The 27,327-nt window shown below is 40.1% G+C and overlaps 1 protein-coding gene and 1 long non-coding RNA gene across 3 annotated transcripts in view; one reads left to right on the forward strand and one right to left on the reverse strand.

The window, feature by feature from the left end:
* SLC17A8 (solute carrier family 17 member 8) overlaps positions 1-26,805 on the forward strand; it is a 28,558-nt gene extending 1,753 nt beyond the window's left edge. Inside the window, exons 3-13 of the mRNA XM_062615468.1 lie at positions 5,967-6,219; positions 8,719-8,837; positions 13,610-13,724; positions 14,195-14,282; positions 16,894-16,980; positions 17,902-18,041; positions 19,575-19,724; positions 22,459-22,591; positions 23,922-24,032; positions 25,399-25,526; positions 26,162-26,805. Of these exons, the coding sequence (XP_062471452.1) occupies positions 5,967-6,219; positions 8,719-8,837; positions 13,610-13,724; positions 14,195-14,282; positions 16,894-16,980; positions 17,902-18,041; positions 19,575-19,724; positions 22,459-22,591; positions 23,922-24,032; positions 25,399-25,526; positions 26,162-26,500 (1,663 nt within the window). The 3' untranslated portion in view covers positions 26,501-26,805. The remainder of the gene's footprint in view (positions 1-5,966; positions 6,220-8,718; positions 8,838-13,609; positions 13,725-14,194; positions 14,283-16,893; positions 16,981-17,901; positions 18,042-19,574; positions 19,725-22,458; positions 22,592-23,921; positions 24,033-25,398; positions 25,527-26,161) is intronic.
* On the reverse strand, positions 74-27,327 carry LOC134162042 (uncharacterized). Of its 2 annotated transcripts, none has more exons than XR_009964173.1 (3): positions 27,264-27,327; positions 986-1,080; positions 74-256 (listed from the first exon to the last, which is right to left on the reverse strand). It is a non-coding gene; the product is annotated as an uncharacterized LOC134162042 (long non-coding RNA). The 2 variants fall into 2 exon arrangements; XR_009964172.1 differs by lacking the exon at positions 27,264-27,327 and adding an exon at positions 25,303-25,543.

Raw genomic sequence — 27,327 nt, forward strand, 5'->3', positions numbered from 1 at the left:
TTCTTTTAAAACATCAGGTTAAGTCATTTATTCAATCACAAGTTATTTTTGCGCGTGCTCTGCTGTCTGTGACCCGATACACGTAGGGTTTGTGTTTAGTGGCTATGTGATGTGTCACTGCACTGGGGTTGCTATGTGGAAATGGTATGCAAATTTCAAATTATCCAGATTACTCTCCTCTTGTAGGTATGTATCAAGGATGTCATGCTGGTTCCTACACAGCCCATGGTATTGGCATCCAGCTTCAGCAACATTGCTATTGAATCAAACAAAACATAATCTCAGTCATCATACAAGAAAGTTTGCTGGACTTCATTATTTTCTGTTTTAAATATATGTAACCAGCACCTTTCTTAGATGTAGTAGTGGGTGGAGGAAATAATCCTAACAATAAGGTTTTTTTTACTATGTCTGCAATCAGACCTGAGTAAAAATTGCTGCAAGTTGAGCAGTCTCTTTGGAAATATGAAGTCATATTTAAAGGATTCTGTAAGGAATGAAACATGCATTTCTTTGACTTGAACTTCATTCTCTATAGTTTACCATACAAGCAGGAGCATACACTTCTATTTTTACATGATGGTGTGTATGTGTATTCCCAGCTGCAACCTTGACTTTGCTCTTCATCCACTTCAGTTGGCTTTAATATGGTGTAAATAGGCAAAGAATTTAGTTTCTCTGCTAGTATTTGATAGGGGATTAGTTACATTAATGCACATCCCTGATTTGGTCTCCAAGTGTGATTCCACTGACTGCCGTTTGTTGATGTGGGATCAAAACTAGCAAAGTGGGTAGAAAAATCCATCTTAGCTTTGGTAAATATGACGAATCTATGCTTTCCTACGACATTTCCTCTGTTGCAAACAACAGAGCATATCCAGATGCCAGTGCCTGGCAAGACCACCTACCAGGTAGTGGGTGCTCCATAGGGATTGTCCAGAAACAAGTTCAAGTGCTAAAGAACAAACAGCATGAAGCAATTTACTGACTCCTTGCAGGTGTGTAGTAACCTCATATTATTTTGTGGGTGCTGCAAAACAAGCATCTGCACACAGGATGTTACTTTAGGCCAGCTAGATCCTGGAAGGGAGGCAAGGGCACCTGAAATGGAGCATAGGAGGCTCCATGTGAACATCAGGAAAAATTTCTTTACTGTGAGAGTGACAGAGCACTGGAATGGGTTGCCCAGGGGGGTTGTGGAGTCTCCTACATTGGAGATATTCAAGGCCTGCCTGGACAAGTCCCTGTGTGATGTACCCTATGTTACCCTGCTCTTGCAGGAGGGTTGGACTAGATGATCTTTTGAGGTCCCTTCCAACCCTTAGGATTCTGTGATTCTGTGATTCTGTGAAGTGCAGAGACCTGAGAGGTCCTTTCATGACGCTGTTGCTAGTGGTTTCCTTTGTGAGATCTCAGACAATGTTTTAGATGTTTCATATAAAATATTTTTTTTATGCAAAATTGGGTTTGTTCTTGGTTATTTCCATACATTGGGGTAGCAGAAACCCCATGAATTTTAGAGGATTCAAGGCTTGGGTGAATGTGTATCAGAGCTGAGGCTCCTCAAGCCTCAAGTTTCCCAGAAAAGAAAGCTTTTTTCCTACAGAGCTTTGTGGCTGGCACGGACACTTTGGGCCTTCTGTGAACTCAGTGTTCTCAAAGTAAAATTTATGAACTAAAGGAAAATCACAGGCTGTGCCTACTCTGAGGATTTCAGGAGTCTTGGACCAGCTAACAGCAGCTGTGGGCTTACAGATAAAATGGGAAGTGACCAAGCAGGTTTACAACTCAGTAATGTCACTGTTAATGTGGAAAATCATGTGGGCCACATCACTGTTGTATGTATCCTGGGCCCTTGCTTTGGAAAGGGCTCCTTTGCTTGAGCTGGGTCACAGAATTAGTGCTCTCAAACTTAATCTTTGCAGGGCAGACACTTCAGCACTGTGAACACAATGTGGGCTGCCCAGACTCAGTTATTCTGGGAGTCGTGCTAGGCCCCTTGTACAATGGTGTTAGTGCAAGGGCACAATAAACTTATGCAGCATTGCACTGCAGCACCCAAGGTGCATCCCTCCAGAGCATTGAAGCTGTGCTGGGGAGAACCTGCAAGGCTGCCCTACAGCCTGGGAGTGCAGCACCTGTGAGAAGCAGACCCGTGGTGCATACGTTTAAGACATGCCTCTAGTTTCAGGCAAATACCATGCAGAAGCCATCCAGAGAGCTCCATGCACTAACTTGAAAGGGTTCTCCTGTCTGCACTGTGGTTTTGTACCAATATATCCATTTCAGGATTTGGTATGGCAAATTATCACCTGGGCAGATGCCTAGGGAGTAAATGGGACCTCAGAAGATTCTATCTGCTTTTGGATAAATGATATTTTTTGATAGTCGGTGTGTAGGTTTCTGAAGTTATGCCGAGAACATCAGTAATTATTGCATGTGATGACTGATGCTGGGTTTATGCGTGTGTGAGGTTTGAACATTTTATACGATTGTGTTGCAGCTGCCTGTGGAAGACAGCGCTATCTGGTAAAAGTCATTCTACAATGTGTTCTAACACATGGCAAGTGTTAACATTTGCCTGTTACTGTAGAATCTATGTGGTTTTAATCAAATAAAATTAAATGGTATGATTCTAGTCCACCTACCTTATCATTTCAAGAAATAGTTTAATTCCAATGCTAAAATCCCATAAATACAGGTTACTGAATGTGTATGTGTTCTAGGAACTTTATTTATCACTGATGGGGATTTTTGAAATGTTTTTCATTCTTCCAAAATTCCGTATAAACCAGAGTAGTCACTCAATACAGAAATTTTGCATACAGTTATTATGACGTGGGCACAGAACATGTCTTCAAATAGCTTAGCTCTTCTTACTTGCCAAGTGTTCCATGTTTGCTGAGAAAATGAATAAGGGTGATGTAAGGACTGAACATTTCTTGTAAAGCAAAACGCTCTCCTGCATCAGTCAGATAATTAGAGGAGAGCACTGGCTATGAAGCAGTTTTCTTCTAAATTGTTGGTGTATAACAAGTGAAAATATTCAGTAGCACTACCAAAATATATGGATCAATTGGAAGGCACATTTCTCATATTTTCAGAGTTGTCATATATTCCTTATATACAAAATAAAGCCAAAATCCAGGTCAGACACTGGCTCTGTGAATGTCTGCACTGCTAATGCTTCATCACAGCTCCAATTTTTGGACTGCTAATAAACAAAATACTTCTCTTCAAGACAAATCCACTATAGAGGGGTTTACATCAATCCTTGGGGTATGAAATGTCCTGTGTGGAATGAAATGTCCTGTGTGGATTTGCAGTCACAGATCAGTCATTAACTTGAAGAAGCTGCCCAGAATAATACACTAATTAACACCTAATGTCTCTGCTATGAATAGAAAGCCTGGTAAAGGTACAAAAAATTGAGGAATTGTGCTTTCATTTCATTCATTCAATATCTTTGGTTATCTTCGAGGAAGACAATACAATTACTTCTTTTGGTTTTTTTTTTAATAACTTTTTTTGAAATTACAATAGTTCTTCAAACTTAAACTCTTAAAATTTAGTTCTTAAAATTATCTTAAAATAATTATTCAATTGTCTTCTCACTTCCTGAGGTCTTTGTTTTTGATATTTTACCCAGGTTTCACCTATCTACACTAGCACAAGGAGCATGGAATACGTTGTGTCTTCTTTTTAAAGTCTGCATTACTCTCTGTACTCTCATTTCACTAACAAATGCTGTTTCCCTGCCAGTGAATCATAAGATCTCAATCACCTTCAATAACACCACAGTAATATCACATTTCCCGTGTTACCTTGCCTTAATACAAAGTCTTCCCTCCAGCCTGACGAGGAGCTAATGATCCAAGTTTGCAATTAGCACTGCTTTGAGCAAGGGATCAAATCAAATAATACTGGGAGTTCCTTTTTTGGTCCAAACCACTCTGATTTTAGTGTTTCTTGGACATTTGAGCTGATGGACTGCAACATACTTTCATTCTTTTTGCTAAGACTAAAGCTAAAGTAGTGGGTTTATGATTTTATGTAAAAAAGAATAATAGAGTAAATGATGCACCAGTTATACTGTAGCTCTAAAACGTAGAAATGCTGAGATTTTTAAGTGAAACTTCATATTGGATAGATATATTTAAATCCATATGAAGCACCCAGGAATCCACACTTACCACCTATATTTGCAAACCCTTTAGTATAGAGTACTATCTGTGAGATTATTACATTATTTACATTAGACTTACTGCAAGAGGACAAAGCTGTGATTAAACCAACACTGTTCTCCCAAAAGACCCGACCAGCTACTATGTACATCAGTGAAGGGTAACCCATCCATGTGTGCTCTGTTGACATTTTTTATAGATGATCTGTATATAGAAAACCAAAGTGCATCAGATTTCATATACACCCAGCCAGATGTGTGAAAGAAAGCAGTGAGTTATTCCTTATCAGGAAAGAGTGAATGAAATCATTTCATCATCTCATATGGCAAGTTGGGCTTCCTTTAGATTAAGTAACTGTTCATATTTTCACAGTACTGAGAATAGCTCCATGGCAGACACAAAAAGAGCTAGATCCTGAGTTTAATGTTTCAGCGCAATGACAAAACTGAGTCTTTGTAATGTAGCCACTGCTTTAAGCCTCCTTTAGTAAACACTTAAGCTTGTGGGTAGTGGTCAATGGATTCACAGATAACTATGCGCTTAAGTGTTTCTGCATCTCAGAAAACCCAATTCAAACAAATGCATGGGAAGCTAATGTTAGGAAAGGGTGTACTTAGCTTTAGTCCAGGGGTGCTTGTTCTGTTCTTTTACCACAACTTTTCTACCAGAGACATTTCCTGTTCCAGCAGCATGGGGTGTTAACAGTCCCAGTCAGACTGAGAGACCAAATCAATTTTTAATGGCACTAATAATGGTAAACTTCCAGATTACATGGAAGTTCCATTTTCTTCAATATGAATCTCTTAGCTGGGGTGCTTGTATGAAAAGGGAAAGGCTGGATGCGTAAAACTGGAGAATACTCCCATATTAGTGCGTAGCTGGTGAACAACCTCTCACAGGCTGAAATAGGTGGGTACCATCTGCTGCTATCTCAAGTAAATGGGAGAGCCTGCATCCCTGGCATCTTCTGTCCCAGTTCCTCCCGAGTGCTCTGCAGTTGCCACATCAAAGGTAAAGCCCTTTCAGTCTCCACTGCTGAGGAGTTGTGAATCAGCAGAAAGTCACCGTCTTCCTTCACATCTCATTTAATATTAGATATTTTACACAAAGTATGTTCAACAACAGGTGTTGCAGGGCTTCACTTTGCAATGACATAAGTCCTTGTGGTGAGAAGAAGTTTCAGAGAAGAGGGGACATGTGACTTCAAATCCCTTCAGGCAGAGAAAGTCTGGGCTTGGCTCTTCAACATCTTAAATAGGGGCTCTAATGCCAGAGCTTTTTCGCCTCTTCAGTATAGTCCTAATTTTTGCCTCACAGGTGATAACAAATTTACAGGGATTTTGGGGCTGAACAAACCCATGCTTTTGTTGTATTTGCCCTTTTCTTTAAACCTACTGCCTGCTCGGCTTAGTGGATCTAATTAGAAATTATGATTAACTTCTTCATATGCATATTTTCCTAACAACCAGCAGAATTCACCACAACTGAACTCAGCTCAGCTCTTACAGTTATGCTCGTGAATAACCTGTGGACATTTTGCAGCCAGCTGTCCTGCTGGATGTCTCAGATTCACAAACTTTAGAGGTCATTCATGAAAACAGTGCAGTCTATGCTCACCTTTCAAAGCCTGCCCGGCATTCACCCGCCATACCACCAAGAGACAAATGTCTCGCAAGGTGGTGATTTGGCAGTTGACTGGAGCATGTAACTGCCCAGAGCTGTTTTAGCAAGTTTCACTGGGACAAAAAGGTATTTTTATTTTCTCTCTTTTCATCCATTTAGAAAAATCGATGGCACCAATGCAGGGGAGGATCACATCGAGCTGACGGAAGAGGGGCAACCTGTGCAGGCAAGAACCCACAATCCAGCACCTTGCAACTGCTACTGCTGCGGGCTGCCCAAGCGCTACATCATCGCCATAATGAGTGGTTTGGGCTTTTGCATCTCCTTCGGAATTAGGTGCAACCTGGGTGTTGCCATTGTGGAAATGGTGAACAATAACACTGTTTATATTAATGGAAAACAGGAGCTGCAGGTGAGAAAACATCTTCCTTTCACTGTTCTGAGCTGACCCCATTGCAAAATCATTGAAGTGCCACATATCCAAGGATGCATAGATCAAAAACTGAGGGATGGAGACACGTGTGTCTCAACTAACATAGGTGCTATTTAGGTGTCAAAGTCACATTACAAATATGTAAGATGTGAGAATTTGCAATGTCATAGAGGATGTAAGCAGCAGAAATGAGAACTGAATTGGCTTGCATGTCTATCAGGCCCCTGATCTTTCAGTTGTAGACAGATTTTGCTGTAGTGGCAGAAGCATTTACTATGTACTATCTCTCAGGGAAGCATGGTCTGGTGCTGCCTCAGAAGGAATTTTTAATTGCTGAAGGTAGTGTTGCACTCTATTCAGATCAGTGGATAACTTTTCAAGACCTTAAGGAAGTCACTGGCAATAAGGCAACAAGATTTTACAGGTTACTGACAACACGGACTGCTGTCTAGAGATATTCAGAGCTAGGTGCCAAGCTGTTTTCACATTTGTAGTAGATGGCATGTGGCTCACAGCAGATGCTTACAAACCTTTAACATCGCATCCAAGGAACTGCGGCTTCAGTGGATACCTTATTTTCCCCAGTCCTGCCTTGCTATATGGCTGTGATATGACGAGTCCCTAAGTTTGTTCAGCCTTGAGAAAAGAAAGCTCAGGAGAGACTTTATCACCATGTTCCAGTATTTAAAGGGTGGCTACAAAGAAGGTGGAAACTCCCTTTTTACAAGGAGTCACACTGAAAAGATGATGGGCAATGGGCACATTACATACTCCAGGGAGATTTCAATTGAACATGAGGAAAAATTTTCACAATGAGAACAATCAACCAGTGGAATAATCTCCCCAGGGGACTGGTGGATTTCCCAACACTGAACACTTTGAAGATTTGGCTGGATAGGGTGTTGGGTCATCTTGTCTAGACCGTGCTTCTGCCAAGAAAGTTTGGACCAGATGGCTTTTTAGGTCCTTTCCATCTTGGTATTCAGTGATTCTAGTTCTTCCTCACCTGCTATCTCCTCTGACCAGCTCCTGCTGCTTAGACTTGCTGCTGATTTGTATTTATTCAGCCTAATTCCTGCTCCCTGTGGTCCTGATCAGAATTCCTAGTTCCATACTTCATGCTGGAGAAAGGATGTGCCTACATAGCCTGGGAATCTCAGAAGAGATAGTTTGAGGAAATTCAGAAAAAACTCCTCTCACAAATCTTAGGTTTGGGAATAAGCACCTGCTGACACAGGAACTTTTCCTAGGTCTCATAGTGTTTCTGCCCTCATAAATAACACCACCTAGAAACTAAGCTGGAAATCACTGGTAGAAAATAAGGTATTTAAAGCAGAAATGTAACACAGCACAGGAAAGTGGGTCTCCTGTCTGAATGCATATTGATGTGGAAGGAAATCCTTTAGACCTCTGCAAATGTGTCTGGCTAATTAATGCTATCATTCTCCCTGCAGGTCAAATGATGAGTTGGTCTTTAGTTTGTTTGTTTGGGAAAAAATAAAGCAACCTACTTGGGAAAACCGGTTCTTTTTTACACACAGAAAGTAATACAGGAAAAAAAGAGACGTTAAGGCTTATCACTTTAGTCTTCATTTTTCCGTAGTGTCTTAGTGACAGTTTTAATTCAGAATCTAAAAGACGTAGGTGCTGCTTTCTCACATGATGCTTAGCCACCTTTCTCTGCCATGTGATTAGCATAAAAATGATTGTGAAGCAAGACATTGTGGCTTCTCTTTGCTTCCAAACTGTTCTTCTGAACTGAGGGTTCAAGGAGAAAAAGTTGGCACTGACCTTACATTAGTGTGATTATACAAAGCCAGGCCCTGTCTGGCATCCCAGAATGGAGGGCAGGAGGGCCACCTTGGCACCACTTTTAAGAAATGATAAACTAGCCAACTAGCTCCTGTTACCTAGTTCTATTTCCAGATTGCCTTGTTTTCAGGTGTTACCCACCCCAAACACAAGCAGCACTTTTCTGTTTCCTGCCACTTAGTGCAGATGGTGGATGGTCAGAGCTTGCCCGTGACAAGGAGAGCCATGGATAAGCCTGATCAGGAAGCTGATCAATGCAGAAGACCTAAGCAAGCTTTATAATCCTGGGGAAATGTATATGTCCATTGAAATGCATCAGATCTTTGTTTTAACACTGAGCAGGCTTGAAACCCAGGGGTTTAGGATTAAGCAGTCCAGGGGGAAGCAGTGACAACTGGCAAAGATGAAGGTCCATCCTTCTGGATGAAACCTTTCCCTTTCTTATATACCTGACTGAAAGCTAAGAGCAAAAGTAGTAATCTCACAAAGGAATCTCACATCCTTTTTCCTTAACTAGTAGGTTTCAAGCTCAGCAACACCAAGCAGGCAGCATAAAGAGGCAGCCTTGATTTGGAGGATGGGGTGATTTGTATGTGAATTCCCATCAGTGGTTATCTTACAAGGTGTATGTTTCGTTTTAGAGCATCTTGTTTGTTTCCTTTACAGAAAGCCCAATTCAATTGGGATCCAGAGACTGTGGGACTCATTCATGGCTCTTTTTTCTGGGGTTACATTGTGACACAAATTCCAGGAGGGTTTATCTCAAACAAATTGGCTGCTAACAGGTAAGAAAGCCATAATTAAAAGAATTAAAATTTACAGCCTGATGGCTGTTTTACACTGCTTAAATGATGATTACCAAAATAGTGAATTAATGTGTTTCAGGAATACACATCTGAAAGTGAGTGTTAAGTATTTATGTCTACAACCAAAAATGGGAGTAGATTTCTATTATGGGTCTATTGCTGATTCTCCCAATTTAGCTTGTTCATCTCAAATATTTATACGTTTCTTCTCTAAACAATAACGCTTTCTGAAGTGTGCTGGGAAAATCACATCTGATGCCTCAGTCAATGGTTGTAGCATTTGTCTTTCAGAAGTTACCTTAGTGCTTTTTAGCTCAACATAGAAGAATTTTCCAACAAAATTTGACCTTTCTCCTTGAAAAATTCCTAAGGGTGGGCATGTAGGAATTATAGAACTATTTATGGTCTGAAGACAGAAATCCATTCTCATGCACATAGAAGTTCTTGCCATGGCTGGATACAGTTTGTTTTGGAGCATGATCACAAGAGGGAGGGAGATTGCCTGAAGACAGCTGTTTGTTAATGAGCTCATGGGATGTGCATGTTAAGGGCATTTGGGATCTTCAGCTAAAAAGGTTGTTGGTACTCATTTCATTCTCTGCAAACAAGACATGATTTACGTACAAACACTTTCAGAATTGGAAAAGGTCTTTAAGACAAGTTATATATTGTTTTGTCCTAAATAAAAATGCTTTGGTGTCTTCATTCTCCAAAGATCTATAGGAGTTGCAAGACTGTCTGGACATTCTTTGTACCCATATGCCCTTATAAAAAATACTTCAGGACAGAAACACCTCATAGAATTGCCCAGAAGTTCATGCCCAACTCCCCTCTGTCTGTAACCAAAAGTTACTCAGAGCTCAGTCTGCACTGCTTCTTCAACACTACTAGCATCCTCAATTATTCATTCCTCTACCACACAAAAATGCCTAAACAGAGTGTTTTTCCATCTGCCGAATAAGCCAAACAAATGAGCAAAGCTTAATAATTTCCTCAGCCTTCCTAGTCTTGCCACCAGCTTTTGCAGCAGAAAGGCCCCTAAACACAGATGTACACACTGTTGGCTGAATAATTCAGTATATTATTAGTTCGGCTTTTGATTCCTTGCTTTTCTTGTGAACAGTAAAATCAATCATGTTTACGTTGTAAATCAGTGTATTCTGTCGGTGAACTAATTCCTTAAGTACATGTTGAGTTTCAGACTCAATCTAACGCTGTACTACAAAATCACATAATGGATTTTACTATCATAACTGGGTTTAGGAGTAGAATTATCTGAGGAACAACAATAACCCAAAAGCTGAGCTCAAAGAATATTTCTGTTTGCAGTAATAGGATTCCCATGTCTGGCTAGCTCTGTGGTTTTCCTTCATTCCTTGTTTACCCAACCGATTTCAGCTTGGGTAGATCCGCCAGTGCTATGAGTTTCTGTTTCAGAGGGGTTACTTGCTGCCAAGACACAGGACAGGAAAACAGAAGATGTGGGGCCAGTCTGTGAATCTATCAGCCCTAGAAGGACAAATGCTTTCTTTTGTCCCAGCTGCACTCTGAAAATATTGAGTGCTATATGTTTCTGCACCAAAACCATCTAACACCACGTAATATTCTTTGTACGCTCATCTAAATTTCTGTAGGTCTGCATTCCACCAAAAGAAGTTGATGAACCATTAAGTGACTTTTATCACTTTAACTTGCTGCTTACCTTCAAACATGCAGCTAAATGTAATTTCATTACTGTTCGGTGGTGACAAAAACGCATGAAATATAAAGCATGTCCTGATAATAGTTTTTAGTAATAGCACCCTGCTGGGCAGAGGATTCCATCACTGAAGAAGGCTGTTTTGATCCCAAAGTGGCAGTTGGCCAGAGATCACAGTTGTGAGAGAAATACACAAATGAATTGAAAAGAGCTGGGATATTTTTAGTCATGATGGGGACCAAATTCTTTGGGATAAATGGTAGTGAACTGCTGGAAAGATGCTGCCTCTTTGTGGAAACATTATTCAATCTTTTTAATAATAGCAGAAGGGTGACTGATTCTAACTCAGTATAAATGATGCATTTACAACGTCGGTATATTAAGAGTTGGCACTAAATGAAGTAGCAGAGATTGGAAACAGTCTTCAGAGCTAGCTGTTTGGGTAACTAAACACATTCTTTTTCTTATGGCTTATTCTTTCATGTGTTCATTAATTTACATAATTTCCTGTAGTTCCCTGAGACTGTCAATAGCCTTACAATAACAGACCTGATATTTCTATTGGCAAGGAAGCAAGGTGCAAAATTCTTTTCTTCACTGATCATAATAGAGAGCTAAGGAATACTTAATTCTCAGTGAAATGCTTACTTGGCTTTGAAAGCAGTCTCCTAAATGTCAAGATATCACCATAGGCTTTTTATTCTTGCTCAGATTTTCAGACTGCTTTCTGTATAAATCCGTTCCTTTGTCACTTCTCTCCACCAGTCTACTCAGCCTCTGCTTTTGTGTTCATTTGTTGATTGCTTTCTTGTCATTCAGATTATGACTGTTGCTTTTGTCAATAGGTGTAACAAATTTAGATAAAACAGTGTTGATCTTCAACTGGAGATTCTTCATGTTATAATACTACCATTTAATCCTACTGTAAATAATAATAAACCAGATTCAAAAAAATGATGTATATTTCCTGTGAATAAGTTTTCAAAAAGAGGCTGAAAAGTAAATAATTGAAAACCTTATTAAAAAATGGAAAAAGAAGGAAAAAAATGGCAACAAAAGATTTTAACAGTTTATAAATATTTTGAAGTGGAGCATGATAAACAGCTATGCATAGTAAGATCTGTGTATGTTTTTGGCAGAAAAATCAAAAGGAAAAGAAGTACTACTGTTGTCTAGATCATATGATTTCTGATCAAGTATTTGTCTAATACTAGTCATATATCAGGATGAAGCTTAACGTGTCTTTCTGAAATGCCACAGACATAACACAACAATTCAAAGCTTGTTAAACATCACTGAATTTGGGTAGTTTGGAAAAGAAACATGAATTATGGTCCACAAAGAGCACCATGCCGCTAGCTAAGGTCTGTGTAGCCAGGAGTTGAGGGCCATGAAAAAAAGAGGCTGCTTTATTCTCAGGGTGTCACCTTGAATTTTAGAGCAAGACAGGGCAGCTTTGGGCTGACCTCCCACATCCCAAGCGCTGTGGTCCCCAGGGCCACCAACAGCTGAAACTTTCTATATAAAGAGCGAAAGATCTCTCACATAAAGGCAGTCCACAGGGAGCCAGAAATGTCTGCTTTGAATTGTGGACAACACAAAGAAGACAGTAAACTACTGAGGATTAATAGTAATCCATTCAATTTAAATGGTGCTTGGCAGTTGTGGAGAACTCCTACTGCTAGTTCTGATATTTTTCAGTGCTGTTAAAGGTTCTTAGGGGGGATCCTCATGTATATCAGTTTCCACAGATGTTGGAGTAATGAACTTTTGATATTCAGAGAGTGCATGACGCAGCTCTTGAACCCCATTTGTTCAACAGAACAAAAACATGAGACTTCAGTTAGCCAGATGTGAAGATGTATGAAATCTAATCAATCAAGCACAGCTCATTCCTACTAATGGTAGCAATTTCAATGATTGTTCCAGATGGTTGTTCCTAGTCTCTTTCTTGGTTTCTAGCAGTGTTTTTCATGGTGCAGATGCCTCAGTTTTCAAATGAGGTCCTAGATGTCCTCTTACAAGCTAGGTACACAGGGATGCCTTTCACTTGCACTGCAGCCTCAGTGCCTGGCAAACCTGCAGCCCTTGTCATACTGAAATGACTGTCCTTTAGCCCAGCTGTTTTTCATGTCTAGTGCCACCGTTGTTTATTATTGACACAGGGTGATAAATGTGCACGACTCTTTACTTATGTTTCATAAGAAATCCCATATCCATGCTGGGAAAAGCTCCCACAGACTTCAGTGAGTGAGGCAGACACAGCTTCAAGTGCTATCCCAGGGCCTCTGAATGGTTTGGGGTTTCAGGGGTGCTGCTTGGATCCATTACCACTATACAGGTTTCTGCTGACTGCTTCTCTAATGGGTGCTAACATCTGGGAGGCTACAACTGATTTCCCAAGGGACTGGGCTCCAAGTGCATTTAGAGCCTTGAATGACTTGTGCTTAGCTGCAGCAAGTACCCTTGCCAAGCAGGGTAATAAAATGTTTATATGATGTTTTTCACTGTATTGCAGAAATACCCCTTCTATGTTATAGTCACAAAGGACCCTTGTAGCTGTTATTTAGAAGAGTGATGTTGGAAAGTGCTTGATCTTCCCCAGCCCTATTATACATTCTAGCAGCAGCAAATGGAGCTAGCCCACACACTCCCATGTTCAGAGAGGCACTGAAACTGGACCTTACCTGGTTTAAACCTTATTTATATAACTGGATTTGAGTACTTCCCAGAATAGGAATGCTTCTCTCAGGTTAGGACTCACAAAAACCGCTCATCCTCCAGTACCGACATATGCATCTATTCTTCTGATACAAACTAAAATACAGCAGCTTTATTTCAGTATGTATAAAACTTCTGTTCCATTCAGAGAAGAAAATGTATTTATCATATGGGGATTTATCCCCTTTTTGCCAGTAAGGGGACTTCGCAAGTATTTGGTTTGATGAGATTGAAGTAGGTGAAATTGTCTTTGAGATTGTACTTGAGAACAGTGTTACTTCTGAAAAGAGGACAGCAATTACATTCCCTTTCATGTTACTTTTTTCCATAGGGTATTTGGAGCAGCTATCTTCCTAACATCTACATTGAACATGTTCATTCCTTCTGCAGCAAGAGTGCATTATGGCTGTGTGATGTTTGTAAGGATTCTGCAAGGTCTAGTGGAGGTAGGAGCAGTCACCATTTTGGTCTTTTCATACATCATATGCTTTTGGGGTTGGCTCCAAAAGTTGTAGTCTTTTGGTCAGGTTTTACTTTTTCTATGGTTTTACTTTTTCTACAATTTTACTTGTTACTCATTTTTAGATGAAAATTTTTTAATCATACTGATTTACAAATTGACTTAAAAGGAAATAAAAAGTTTAGGTTCCCACTGCTGCAGTTCAAGCTATTTTAGTTTATTTGTGCCTGCCACTGCATGGGCTAAACAGCATTTTTACCTCAGAACACATTACTGTTGAAGTGATTAGGCAAACTAGTTTGACATCTTCATATCCAAACAATAGAGCTCTTCCAGGCTTACCTAACCCTTCCTACATCATTCCATGGTGATAAACAGCCAGACAGGTTGGACAGTATCAGCTTGAAGTAGAAATGCAGTGAAAGCAAATCATATGATGTGTGAAATGTCTGCCAGGGCGTCACCTACCCAGCCTGCCATGGGATGTGGAGTAAGTGGGCTCCTCCACTGGAGAGAAGCAGGTTGGCCACCACATCATTCTGTGGTAAGTTGATAGGCTCGTATGCTTTGTGTCAGTGCATGTTCTGATTAGATATGTTTTATTCATTTCATTATTTAAAAGAGAAGCGCAAAGCCTCTTCCCTTTGCTGCATTTGGCTTGTACTCTGAGGCCAGGAACCTGAGAGTCTTTTTGCTTAATATGTCCTCATTTTGTCATTTAAATCCAACCATCAAAATGGCTCTCGTAGTAAACTAAATTGGGGGCAGAGGTGTCACATGAGAGAAATTACAATTTTTTTGTTGTTTTTTTTTTCATTTGCTCCATCCATCAATTTATTGTACATATTGAATTGGCCCTCCTAAGCAAGCACACATTATAAAAAACACCTTAAAAGGGCTTGATACTGTAGCTTGGCTGCTCAACATACTGCAGTGGAGGTGATGTAACTTCTTGCCATTAGCTGTTCTGCTTCACTCTGTTTTGAATGATGATCAGGCTTGTAATTTGCTCTTTTCTGGGTCCCTTTCCAACACTGACAGCTGGCCTTCTGGAAGATGGCTTGTGGGAAATTTCAGAAGACTCTGGGGAGAGGAACCCAATGGAAATACGGGAGAAATCCAACTCTCTCATTCCCTTTGGCATGTTTCTAGCCTCTGGCAAGAGCCTTAAAACTTTTTACAAAGCAAGGAGCAGGAAAAATACTGAGGTTTTATGCCTTGTTCCTCAAGGAAAATACCATCTTTTTTGCTTCCAGCCACACTAATGAAAAGGAAGGAAAAAAAAAAAAAATGGTTTTCTACTTTTAATTCCATCCTCCAGGTAGCAGATTTTGCCACAGGTTACTCTGTAATTCCAGGGAAAAAAATGTTAATATTTCCTTACCAGCTCCAGGCTGGATTTGGGTAGGTGGCTAAATATAACCAAGGTAAGGCATAATTCAAACGTTCTCCCTCTGCTTTTTTACTCTAGAAAGTCCAGATATGCAAAGTACAGGGTAGGAATTTCAAGTTGGGAGTGAAGGGAAGGGCACTGTTCATTACTTCAGTCTGTCACTTCCCATCCTCTAAGACACCCTCATCATGGTTTACCCTTTCCTATTTGTAGCTGGGAAACTGGAACTGCGAGTGGATGTCTAATAGTGCTGAAGAAAAATCAGAAATAGCAGGACTTTGAAGAGCAGTGTGGAAAGGTGGAAGGGAAAACAATGAGAATAAATACAGGTGGTAAGGTAAAGCCAGCTGAAAGTGAATGCCTGTAGGAGAAAATATTCAATAGCAATTTAAGGCACAGGAATATACATCCTGTCCTTATGAAATTAAACTAAAAGGCTAGAGAAAATAACAGCACCAAAATACAAGTGGAAGGAAAAAAAGGAGAGAAAAAAAACCCCACCAGGTTTGCATATTATGGGAATTTCATTTGTACTAGAGATGACTCCAGGATTTAGTGATTATTTAGGTGTTTCCATTTTCAGAACAGACCAAAGGAGAATCCTGTCCACCCTCCATGCTCTCTCCTTGAAATCCTAGCACCTGGTAGAGAAAGATATTTCAGCTCAGCACCCGTTTTAGTGGCTACAGATGACCAATTCTTGCACTTGAAAGGTACACAGGACCAACGGATAAATTAGCAAATGCCATGATAACCGTGTTGCTGGTTTCTCTGACTATATTCTGGCCTGGGGCTTTGCTATTGCTGTAGGAAAAAACAGTTCCACAAAGACACAAAGGAGAAGGGTCACTGTGAACCATTGCAGAGAAGTATCTGCTAATGAGTGTTGACAAATGTTCATTATTATAGTATGTAATACTCTCCAAAACACAAGTATCTCATTTCCTAGAATAATTTAAAACAAAACTTCTCTCATGTGAAACCATTGGCACCATCTCGCACTGAAACCAAATATCCAGATTGCATGAATTCTCCCTAGGGTCTTCATGGAAATTCCTTTCCAAGCACTTAAGTACTCATCTCTTTCTGTAAGTCACTCAGAAACATATTTCACCAGTATTATATATTTCCCAATCAAAAACCTCTACATAGGCCACTTTTTAATCCTTTTTTCCCTTGTCAACTTTTCCCTATTTATTCCAGCTGTTCATTCCTGCAACTGATACGAACTAAACATGGTTAAGCAGACACAGGGTTGGTCTGGACACCTCCTCTGCTACCAGCGTTTGTGGGGTCATGGTGCTAGAGCCATGAGAAGAGCCTTCCAGCCTATCTGCGACCATCAGGATTTTTGGTTACCAAGGCAGCTTCTGAAACTTGGACCATTAGGTTCTCCAGAGCTCACCTCATGTGCCGCAACAGGGATAGATGGGATTCCCCACTTAATTGCATACATAGAGCTTATGCCTGCAAAGTGGTTTGCTGTCAGTCTTGGACTTTCAAACCCCATTTACCTACAGGGCACAGCCCTTCTAACTGCAAAATGAGACTGGTGATCCCACACCACTGAAGGCCAGTCCACACCACCCCAGGCAAAACTGTAGACCTTCCATCCCATTCCCCATGTTCGCAAGAAGTCATGATGGCTCCAGCCAGATGTGTCCTTCCAGTTCTGCCACATGAGAACCTGTCTGGATCATCTGCACTGGAAGATGGGGGTGCCTATCACAGCTGACATTATATTAATCCTTTTTCTCCTCAGGGTCGTATGCAGGTGCAGTGGTTGCCATGCCACTGGCAGGTGTGCTGGTGCAGTATATAGGATGGTCATCAGTCTTTTACATATATGGTGAGTTACTTAACGTGAAGGATCTCTGTGACTAGACTGGTACTGCCAGACATTTTGTTAAACCTGTAGAACAAGTATGGATCAAAGTTGTTTTGGTGGAAGAGGTTACAAATGGGTTTTCCAACTTAATCCCTACTTATTGCAGCTTCTGAGAGCTTTATTTTGTAATCATCTGCTATAAAACTTTTTAATATGATAATTACCAGGCTAAAGCCCCTGGTCACCCAGTGACAGGGTTGGATGTGGATGCAGTTGCAAAGGTTGTTCTGTAACAAACACTTAGGGTGGCGTGGGGCCTAGAGTGCACACAAACAGCGAGTGCTACAGCATGCACTGCTGATGGGGAGCCAAATGTCTCTAAAACCTTCTGCCCTGAGAAATCTGTCCCTTGCTGCCCACCCTCAGTAAAGGAGTGTCACCTTTACAAAGTGGTCCCATCACATGGGTGCAGCCTCATGACTGACCTGTGGTGCCCCGTGCTTCCACTCATCGTATGTGGCAGAGCTGGCTCAAACCCAGCCTTGCTCATCAGCAACCCAGTTAAGATGGCTTTTCTCTGTTTTCTCTGGAGACACAAGACACACCATAAGATCTGCCACTGTAATCTGAATGTGAAGTCCTTTTACACACTTTGCGACCATGTTATGACTGCTCTGCTTTTTTCCTTCCTTAGGTCCCACATAGAGCTTTCCTTCTGCATTTTCTCTGCTCCATGAATATCATGTAGTACAAGTGACAAAATGCTCAAATGCTTTGTAAACAGTCACACAATATGCACAGTTGGTTACCATGTTTTCTTACTTTCCCAAGCATAACTTTTATGCAGATTTGGTGTAACTGGCTCTTGGAAACAAAGTTCGAGGTCTGCAGGTGGCTTTATTGTCTTTTAAAAACCAAACTTTGCTTTTCCTACCTCTGCAGGTATGTTTGGGATTGTTTGGTACATGTTCTGGCTGCTTCATGCCTATGAGAGCCCTGCTGCACATCCAACAATATCCAGTGAAGAAAAGATATATATAGAAACAAGCATTGGAGAAGGAGCCAGCCTAGCTAGTGCAAGTGTAAGTAAAAAGGGCATTTCTGGTTATAATTTGGGAGCACTTCACACAAGATCAGATATGATGGGATGCATACTATTAGCTGCATAAGAGCAGCACAACTATTTTCTGTTGATGTTTAGGGGCTTTTTCTTTTATGAAAATCAAAAATCAAGTTCATGCAGCTGGACAGGACGAGTTCAACAGGCAAAACACACAGTGCTGTTTCAGCTCGTGGCATCTAGGGCCTCCCTAATCTAGGGAAGGGAGTGGGGAGAGAGGGGGAGCCACACAGTCTGGTCTCCTGCTCTTGAGGGATTACTATGCATGTTTGAAAAAATATTAATGGGAATAGCTAAATAAGAAACTGGTTGCAGATGTTAAATTATCCATCTGTCTTTTGAGCTCTTATTAAGGATGATTGCAATTCTGAAAGCTTAAGGACAGGGTTTCTACCCTGTTAAGTCTTGCAGCAGCTCGACTCCTTGTTTTAAGACTTCTCATCCTCTGTTTAAGAGGATCCTGAAAGATCCTGGAAACTTAAAGCTAAAACTTATTTTCCCATCAAACTTCTCTCTATTTCCTTCAGTAACTTATTTTTGCTAGTGGTGAAAACCAAACTGCTTCTTCATAAGCTGTTTCTTCTTGGCTTTTACTCTTAAACATTCTGGAACAAAATAACTCCAAACTCTTTTCTTTACATATTTTGGGTAATAGCCTTGCTGAGAGTGTAAAATACCAGGCTTTCGGATGCTCCTCAAATTTAGCTGAAGTCACTCAGGTCTTGGCTGGAGACACACATACTTGTTCCAGCTCATGGTTTTCCCTTGTTGTACAATGGGTTTACTGCAGAGGACACCATCATGTGTTCACACGTGACTGCAGGCATACAGTTGTCTGTAGAACATAACTGCTATTTTATCAAAAAAAGACAATGTCAATGTATATTGGCATAGTTACATATTTCAGCTTTTGATTTGAATTCTATTAAAAGTGAATAGGGCTCTAAAGTGTTCTTTGTTCCTCTTGTATGAAGTATTGAAGCATAAATAGAAACTGGAAATGCCAAAAGCAAGTTACAGAGATTTGATCATCTACCACAGACTATTTTTGCTGCATGAAATGAATTAGGTTGAAGCAGGCATCTGCTTGTTGCTGTGCTACCGCATGTTTCTTGACTTGGATAACCCTTTTTTTCTCTCAATCGTTTCAGTGGAATGTCCTGAACTGCATCATGTCTAAAAATAGGGAAGGCACAAGGTTTTCTCCAGTTTTCTTTGAATCTGTTGTTTATCCTGTTATCCCAATAGCATGATTCTGGACGACTTTGTGTAATTTCAGTAATCATGGCAACAGTAGCGTGGTGGTCATCTTAAAATTCTGACCTATTCTAATAAAGATTCTCAACCTGATTTTTTTCACTAATTTTTTACTTGCATTGTAAGTGATTTGCAACCTAAATTGGATGCCATGTACTGGATATTCTGGATACTAAAAGGTACTGGTTCTTTATTCTGCCTCTGCTTACTCAATTTTGTTTTTTTTTTTTTCCCCTAGAAATTTAGTACTCCATGGAAGAGATTTTTCACTTCAATGCCAGTTTATGCAATCATTGTGGCGAACTTTTGCAGAAGCTGGACCTTCTATTTGCTCCTTATAAGTCAGCCTGCTTACTTTGAAGAAGTCTTTGGATTTGCAATAAGCAAGGTAAATGTCTGAGATTAATCAGTGACCTTCAGACCTCACCCTAGGAGATGCAGAGTGCTTGAGGAACTTCTGATCCCCCTGGAATCATTACAGTAGATTATTCCCAGTAGTTGGGATGACATACTTCTGGTGATCTGACAGAAAGAAAAGCTTGCTAACATCAAATTATTAGAAAAAATGAAAGAATTGAGAAGTTGTTTGGGGAAAGAGTTGATTAAAATCACATATCATGAAAATCCCAAAGTAAATGAATAGAAATGCACATTTTGTTTACTGATGGACATTCAGCTTTGCATGTCAGGTAATTTTTATCCTCTTTTCTTTTTTTCTTTCTCGTTATTTTTCATTGACAAATTTTGTATAGATTTATACTCCCTGCCTCTGCCACTTCATTAAAGAAAGCATTGTTAGCCTCCCTCTTTAGAACATAAATGATTGTTTCAGAAAAGCTTTCCTAACATTCCTTTCAACAATCTATTTGCTACTTTGTAAGTAATTTTCAAACAAGTGTAATACTGTAAACTGATAGCAAACAACATTACTACCTGTGTGGTCTGGGAGCCCGTGCACCTGTGCACTGGCTCTGTAATGCTGGTGTGGTTGCAATGACACTGAATGGCCAAGCACAGCATGGAGATGAAGGACAGGAGTATTAAGACAAATTAGGTTTGTTTATTCTGAACTAGCTTTCATTAATGCTAGAGTTTCACGTCTGTGTAACTCAGTAATTAAAAACTAATGTAAAACCGTCAGTGTAAGTAGGCTGCACATCCTAGAAAGTGAACTCAAACTTCTCACTGAATTACTGCTTCAAAGAAAAGCTTCTAGAGGATGATGGGCTGATCCCTAAAACTCTGCAAAATAGTATTTTCACATATCTGGGATAATTACCAGAGCTAACAGAGAAAGTAATAACCTTTTGGCAGAAAATTCACCAAGGGGAAGACATGCTTGACAAACTTGGTAAACTTCTATGATGATGTGGCTGGCCTGGTTGAGAAAGGGCGAACAGTGTATATTGTCTGCCTAGACTTTAGTAAGGCCTTTGATGCTGTCTCCCATAAGATCCTCATAGACAAGCTGTTGATGTATGGGGCTGTTTGAGCAGACAGTGAGGACTGAAAACTGAATGGCTGGGCCCTGAGGGTAGTGATCAATAACAGGAAGTCTTGTTGGAGGCCACTAACTACTAGTGTATGTACCCCAGAGATCATAATGGGTCTGATCCTTTTTGTTTGACATCTTTATTAATGATCTGGATGATGGGGAGGAGTGTACCCTCCTGCAAGTTTGCCGATGACACAAAACACTTTTTTACTGTGTGGGTGACCAAGCACTGGCAGATTGCCCAGAGGCAGCTGTGGAATCTCCATCCTTGGAGACATTTAGAAGCTATCTGGACACTGTCCTGGGCAGCCTGCTGTAGGTGATTCTGCTTGAGCAGGAGGATTGAAGAAGATGACCTCCTGAAGCTCCTGCCAACCTCAACTATCCTGTGATCCTGTGAAAATTAAAAGATAAGCATCAATTTATCAGCTCTAATCCCACAAAATTAAAAATACATGCATGGCTTTAAATGTGTGCTTAGTTAATAATTTATGAAATTCAATTATAATGTCAGGTTTTATTCTTATGTTCTTCAGTCCATATATAATGTGCAGGTGCTTCCTTCCTTTCCACAGTGGCAGGTAACAGAAATAAACTTTCTGTTCAGAAAGGAGCTCCATAAGAACATGAATAAAAAAATATATAAAAGCAAATGGAAGCCAAGATAAAGCACTCCATTATCAGAACACATAAGACAGGGCTTTGTGATGTCTACAATAGAAGTTAATATTAACAATCTTCTAGGCAACTTTTTAGTGTAATCATGTAAGAGCAGGGATATTGCATGATATTTCTAAGGTAATATTCTCACTTGTGCTCTGGCTTCTCCCTCTATCTCATAAGGAGTATTCCTTCCATCACCCAGATTTTAGAATCTATTCTAGCCAGCTAAATTAGAGCAGTATTTTTGTGCTCGTTTGCTGGTCATTGGAGAGATAGAAAACTCCACCAGAGCATCAGTTCAGTTCAGAAACGAGCACCAACCTACCCCCCAAAAAATAAAGGAAGACGCCCAAGCATTTTCCACTTCACTGGTGCTCTAGGCACTGGACAGCCAAGGGATGCTCTGCACAGATCCAGCTTTTTGACTGGGTCAGATTACTGACTGCCCCTTTTGCAGGGAACTCTGTGACCCCAGCAGTGAACAAACAACCCTATTTCTGACCTTGTCTGTCAGCAATAGTGACTGGGCAGCATATGGTACCATGAAGAGGATCCTGTCGGCTTCATATCACAGGCACAGCATCTACATGAGACCCACCTCACAAGACTCAGTAGGGGTGGTGGACTAGGGCTTGTGAGGTTGGTAGCTTCTGGCCATGCCATGGCTCACATAGTGCCATTACTGGGAAAGCCTAGGAGAAAAGCTGCTAGCACCTGGATGAGAGTATGCTGGAGTCTCTCAAGCTTCTAGAAATCCCTAAGGATGGGACAATGACAGCTTAAGGTCACCAGGGTCTTGCTTGTAGGTCCTGTTTGACCTGTCTGCAATCTTTGCACAGAAGGAACCAGGACAAAAATCTGTCTGATGGTGGAAAAAAAGAAGAGTTGAAGAATGGGAATGGTTCCTGTTCTCTTCCCTCTAAATCCTGACGGAGGACATGAGCACTCATTTATCTAATTGCAGGTTGGCCTTTTGTCGGCAGTTCCTCACATGGTCATGACAATCATTGTACCCATTGGAGGGCAGCTAGCTGACTTCTTACGCAGCAGGAAGATTTTAACCACTACCACTGTAAGGAAGGTCATGAATTGTGGAGGTACTGTTGGATTCTGAAAATATAATATTTTACTGGTGTGTTGCAGTTGATACAAATAACATAGTTTTGTCCATGTTTAATTGTAATAAGAGACAAATTACTCTAGATTGCATTTGTGGCTGGTTAATCTGAAGCATTTAATGGAGAATTGATGTTAGATGTCTTCATGGTATAAACCCTTACCCATACGAGCATGCTTTTAAAAAGGGCGGAGGCAAGAAGCCTGGTTAATAATTAAAAGGACAATAGGGACCGGCTCAGAAAGGTAGTATGATGAAATAGGCCTCATCTTGCAAACTCATGCAAAGTTAACCCTGAACTGTGGTGCTAGAGAGATCCTTTCCTAGTGGATACAGTCGTGCAGTAACTGGCCGTGTTCCCAATTGTTACTTCCAGCAGAGCCCACTGGCACGTTTAGGCTGCTAGGAGTGAATAAAAAAGAAAAAGGCAAGGGATGGACAGACTAATTTTCACTCAGCACAAAATAATTCATTTCCAGTTCTGTCACTGAACTGAAAAATTAATGACATCTACATACAGGGAAGATACTACATTAGAAAAAAAAATCAATCCAGATAGTCTGTGGAGTCCTTCTCCACTACCACTTCCTGGCTTACAGTATTTACGAATGGCACAGGCTGCCTGAAATATAGACGCCTGCCATCAGAGATGCCATGCAGCTTGGCTAGATGTCTTCATAAAGGATTCTCAAATTCAGTGTATTTTAAGAGTGTATTTTCAGTGTCATTAAAAAGGAAAAAAAAAAAAAAGGAAAAAACTACCAAAACTAAAACCAAAAAAAGCCCCAGAAGGATTGTAAAGTTATATATTAGGAAATGTTAATTTGCAGTAATGGCAGAGACTGGAAATTCCCTGTCATGCTCAGGGATGTCTTATTGTGTTCGTGGCATGCCTCTATATAAAATGCTCTTCTGTTCTATTTACCAAGAAAACCTCACATTGCTACAACCATGGGAAATTGAAGGCAAGTATTTTTCTCCTTTCCCTGTCATGTTGGTGTGTTTGTGAACTTTCCAGTGCTTTGCACAGAGTCATTTTCTTTTTGTTTCCCTGTCCTGCCCAAGGAGTTAACTGTACCAATGACTTGGGTCTTTTACACAGCAATGGGGAGAAAAAAGTATATTCTCAGACAATAAATATTCATATTTTTTCTGCAAATCCAAAAAGCTTCCACGTATGTTCAAGAATAGCTGTAAGATAAAAAATACTTTTGTCTCATTTTAGTTTGCTATTCTGGCTAGACCTTATTAGTACCTTCATGACCAGTAGCAATTGAAATTGAATTCATTCCCATGTGTTTCTTTTGAAGGCTTTGGGATGGAAGCAACCTTGCTTTTGGTGGTTGGTTATTCTCATACAAAAGGTGTGGCTATTTCATTTCTGGTGTTAGCAGTGGGCTTCAGTGGGTTTGCAATTTCAGGTAAGTGTTTATCTTATTCTTGGTTTTACTACTATTGATAAAAGTGATGTTGTTATCCCCGCTGTTGTTATTGTCATAATTTCTATCATTCTGTTTGCTCTTGATGTAGCTGTTTATAAGGTATTCCCTATTTCTTTCCATATCAGAAATAATTTACTTCAATATCTATGAAACGTGTTGCACATAGGACATGAAGCTTTGAGAGAAGCTGCGCTTTATTGATTCCAGTTTACAACAGCTTGTGCTATTATTTTTTAATGAATTTTTACAGTGTCAGCCACTTTTTCTTCTTGCATAAACAATATCCCTAAAAGAAGAAAGAAAGTGACTTACTCTGAAATTAATAGTTGCTCAAAGGCTATCAGTTGTGACCCGGCTCCCAGCCCTAGCTGCCAGTTTCTGCTTCTTAGGTCAGTCCTTTCTCTTGTTGCGTCCTATAGCCAGCCTTTCACCAAAACAGCTGGTTTTAACACTTTCATGGGTCTCACCAGTTCAGACTGACTTTTGTAGCTCCAACAGTACCAGCATTGTAATAAAATCCCATTTTGTTATGAAGATGGAAGGCCATCAGCTAGCACACTGCCAAGAAGATGGATCTATTGAACAAAACTGACCAGCAACATTAACTGCTGGTCTTCAGTAGTTTCAGGGTATCCAGACGGGCAGTAGCTTAGCTACTCAGTTGTGATACGCTTGCACGGCAGGCCATTTCTATCAATCAATTTTTATTGCAGGATTTTCCCAGCAGTCAACTTTTTACTGCATTCAATTGCATGCACTTGGAATTCATCATCCTTCCTTGTGATCGTCCATAGCTCATATGACTAATTTTCATTGCCTAAATTGTGATAATTAACGGAGATGATTTTTCCTTTTTTTTATCTATTTCTTAGTAAAATATATACCCAGAAGATACACTGCAGTAAGAGTAATTATTTTTCATACTAGTCTATAGTCTGTTTTTTTTTTATCATGTTGTTAAACTGCTATTTCAAATATTGGACGACGTATTAAGCACCACTACTATCTAAATAAAACTGTATCAGACATTTGATTAACATGTGGCCTTCATTCCTGAATTAAAAATATTTCCTGAGTGCATTAAGAAAATGAGAAGCACAGATACTTTAAATGAGTCCAAAACAAAGTACATGATCCCCAAAAGTGGGGGAAAAGGGGTTTTTGAAAAAGAATGAAGAGTTGCAACATATCTTTAATACCAAGAAAACACTACCCTTCTTTCTGATACGTGTAGTAGGGGGTTTCCTACCTTTTCAGGCTTCTTCAGCCAGAATGGTTGTAGGAAGCCCTGTTGGCCAGGTGGCACAATGTTGTGTAGTTGACCATTGTCTCTCATTTGCTGTAGGATTCAATGTAAATCACTTGGACATTGCACCACGTTACGCCAGCATTCTGATGGGAATTTCCAATGGTGTGGGGACACTGTCGGGAATGGTGTGCCCACTCATCGTTGGTGCAATGACAAAACATAAGGTAATATTTCTCCATGTTTTCTATTTGGCAATACAAGAGTTAAGACATTTCAAAGCTTCCTGGGAAGTCCATTTCATCATCAATCTCTGCGGCTATTTTCTGTTGTCTTAAACATTCACTTTTGTAATATAGTAGTGGCATGATTCTCACCTATCATAAACAAATTATCTGTGTAGGGAAATACTATTTTATACTACTTGCGGCTGAGTCTCTGCAATATCTCCATACTACTGCTTATAGGACTTGGGAAACAATTCTACAGTGCATCCCTGGTGGGGTGCACTGGAACCCATCCTGGCAGGGTTCCTAAGCAACCACTGATCTACAATAAGATTAATGTTGTTAGAGAAATCGCTGCATTTTTAACTCCAGGAATATTTCACATTTGAGAGAGAAACTTCAAACTTTGCTGTCAAAAAAAACCAAACCAAAACAAACCCCCAAGTTTTATTTAATTAGCCATTATTATAAAAAAAGGAAAAAAATCTTCACAATGACTCTCATAAATTGTGCTATCTGTAACATCAGGAATCAAACAGTGGTCATTGTTCAGTATGTGCTAATTCGTGGTCTAATTCAGAGAATAATATTTTTTTTTTACTGCAAACTTATTGAGACCTGAACCATTCTTTCAGACTCGTGAAGAATGGCAAAAAGTCTTTCTGATTGCAGCCCTGGTGCATTACAGTGGAGTGATATTCTACGCTATCTTTGCTTCTGGGGAGAAGCAGGAATGGGCTGACCCTGAAAACCTCAACGAAGAGAAATGTGGCATAATTGATCAAGATGAACTGGCTGAAGAAACAGAAATGAACAATGAAACTTTTGTAAGTCCAAAGAAAATGTATGGTGCTACCAGTGAAAACAGTGAAGTACAGAGAAGAGAATGGAGAAGGCAAAAGCAAGTGACTCAAGACATGGAAGAACAGAGTTCTTACCATTATGAAAATGGCAATTTTCAAGATTTGTCATAATTCTTGAAATTGTAAGGTTTGTATAGCAGCTACTCCCATCTCCCCTTCTGCTCAGCTGCCCCAAATCATCAGGTATCCACATTTATTATCTTATTCAATTGTGTAACATCTGACCATGTGACTTGATACAAGGGGTGGTAGTTCTCTTCGAATAATATGGAAAAGGGATAACAGCAATGGGACTGGGAGAAGTGATACCAAATCCTCGCTCAGCCATTGTATACCCCTGGGATGAGATTCTATGCTTGTTAGGAGATGACCTGTACTGCCAGGGCTCCTACCTGGTGCAAGCTGTAGGATTGACTGTAGGAGCACATGCCAAACTACAAACTCATGCTAAAAGATTAGGGTGGAGTGAAAAGCAGATTTATGAAAGCAGGCTGTGATTACTTACTAATGGTCACTTAACAACAGGATGAGGAACAAGTAGCACAGATGGCAGAGCATTGTTTCAGCAGTTCCTTCATATCAATTGACAGTCTGCTTTATCTGCATAACCTACAGAGCATGGATAAGGCAATAAAATGGATACTTTCGAGATCTGTCCCCCTCCAAAGATTTTGTGCTGGCATGAAATAATTCTGAATATAAAATCATCGTTAGTGATGCAATATTATTAATCCTTACAAAAGGAGACCATAGTCCTGTTTGGATTAGGTTTCTCACTCAATTCATTATTGTCAAGTAATTCACATATATTTTTCTAGTATTGTACTGATAGTTTCTGGCCTCAACCCCAGCAGTTCTCATTTAGGTGAATGACCTTAATCACATGAGTAATTGTTAGTTCTCTATCTGTTACTTTTAATGCCTCAGTCTTGCTGTTG

Source organism: Pezoporus occidentalis, unplaced genomic scaffold (assembly GCF_034315485.1).
Source record: "Pezoporus occidentalis ecotype Australia unplaced genomic scaffold, CSIRO_AGI_Poc_V1 ctg182, whole genome shotgun sequence".
Classification (NCBI taxonomy): domain Eukaryota; kingdom Metazoa; phylum Chordata; class Aves; order Psittaciformes; family Psittacidae; genus Pezoporus; species Pezoporus occidentalis.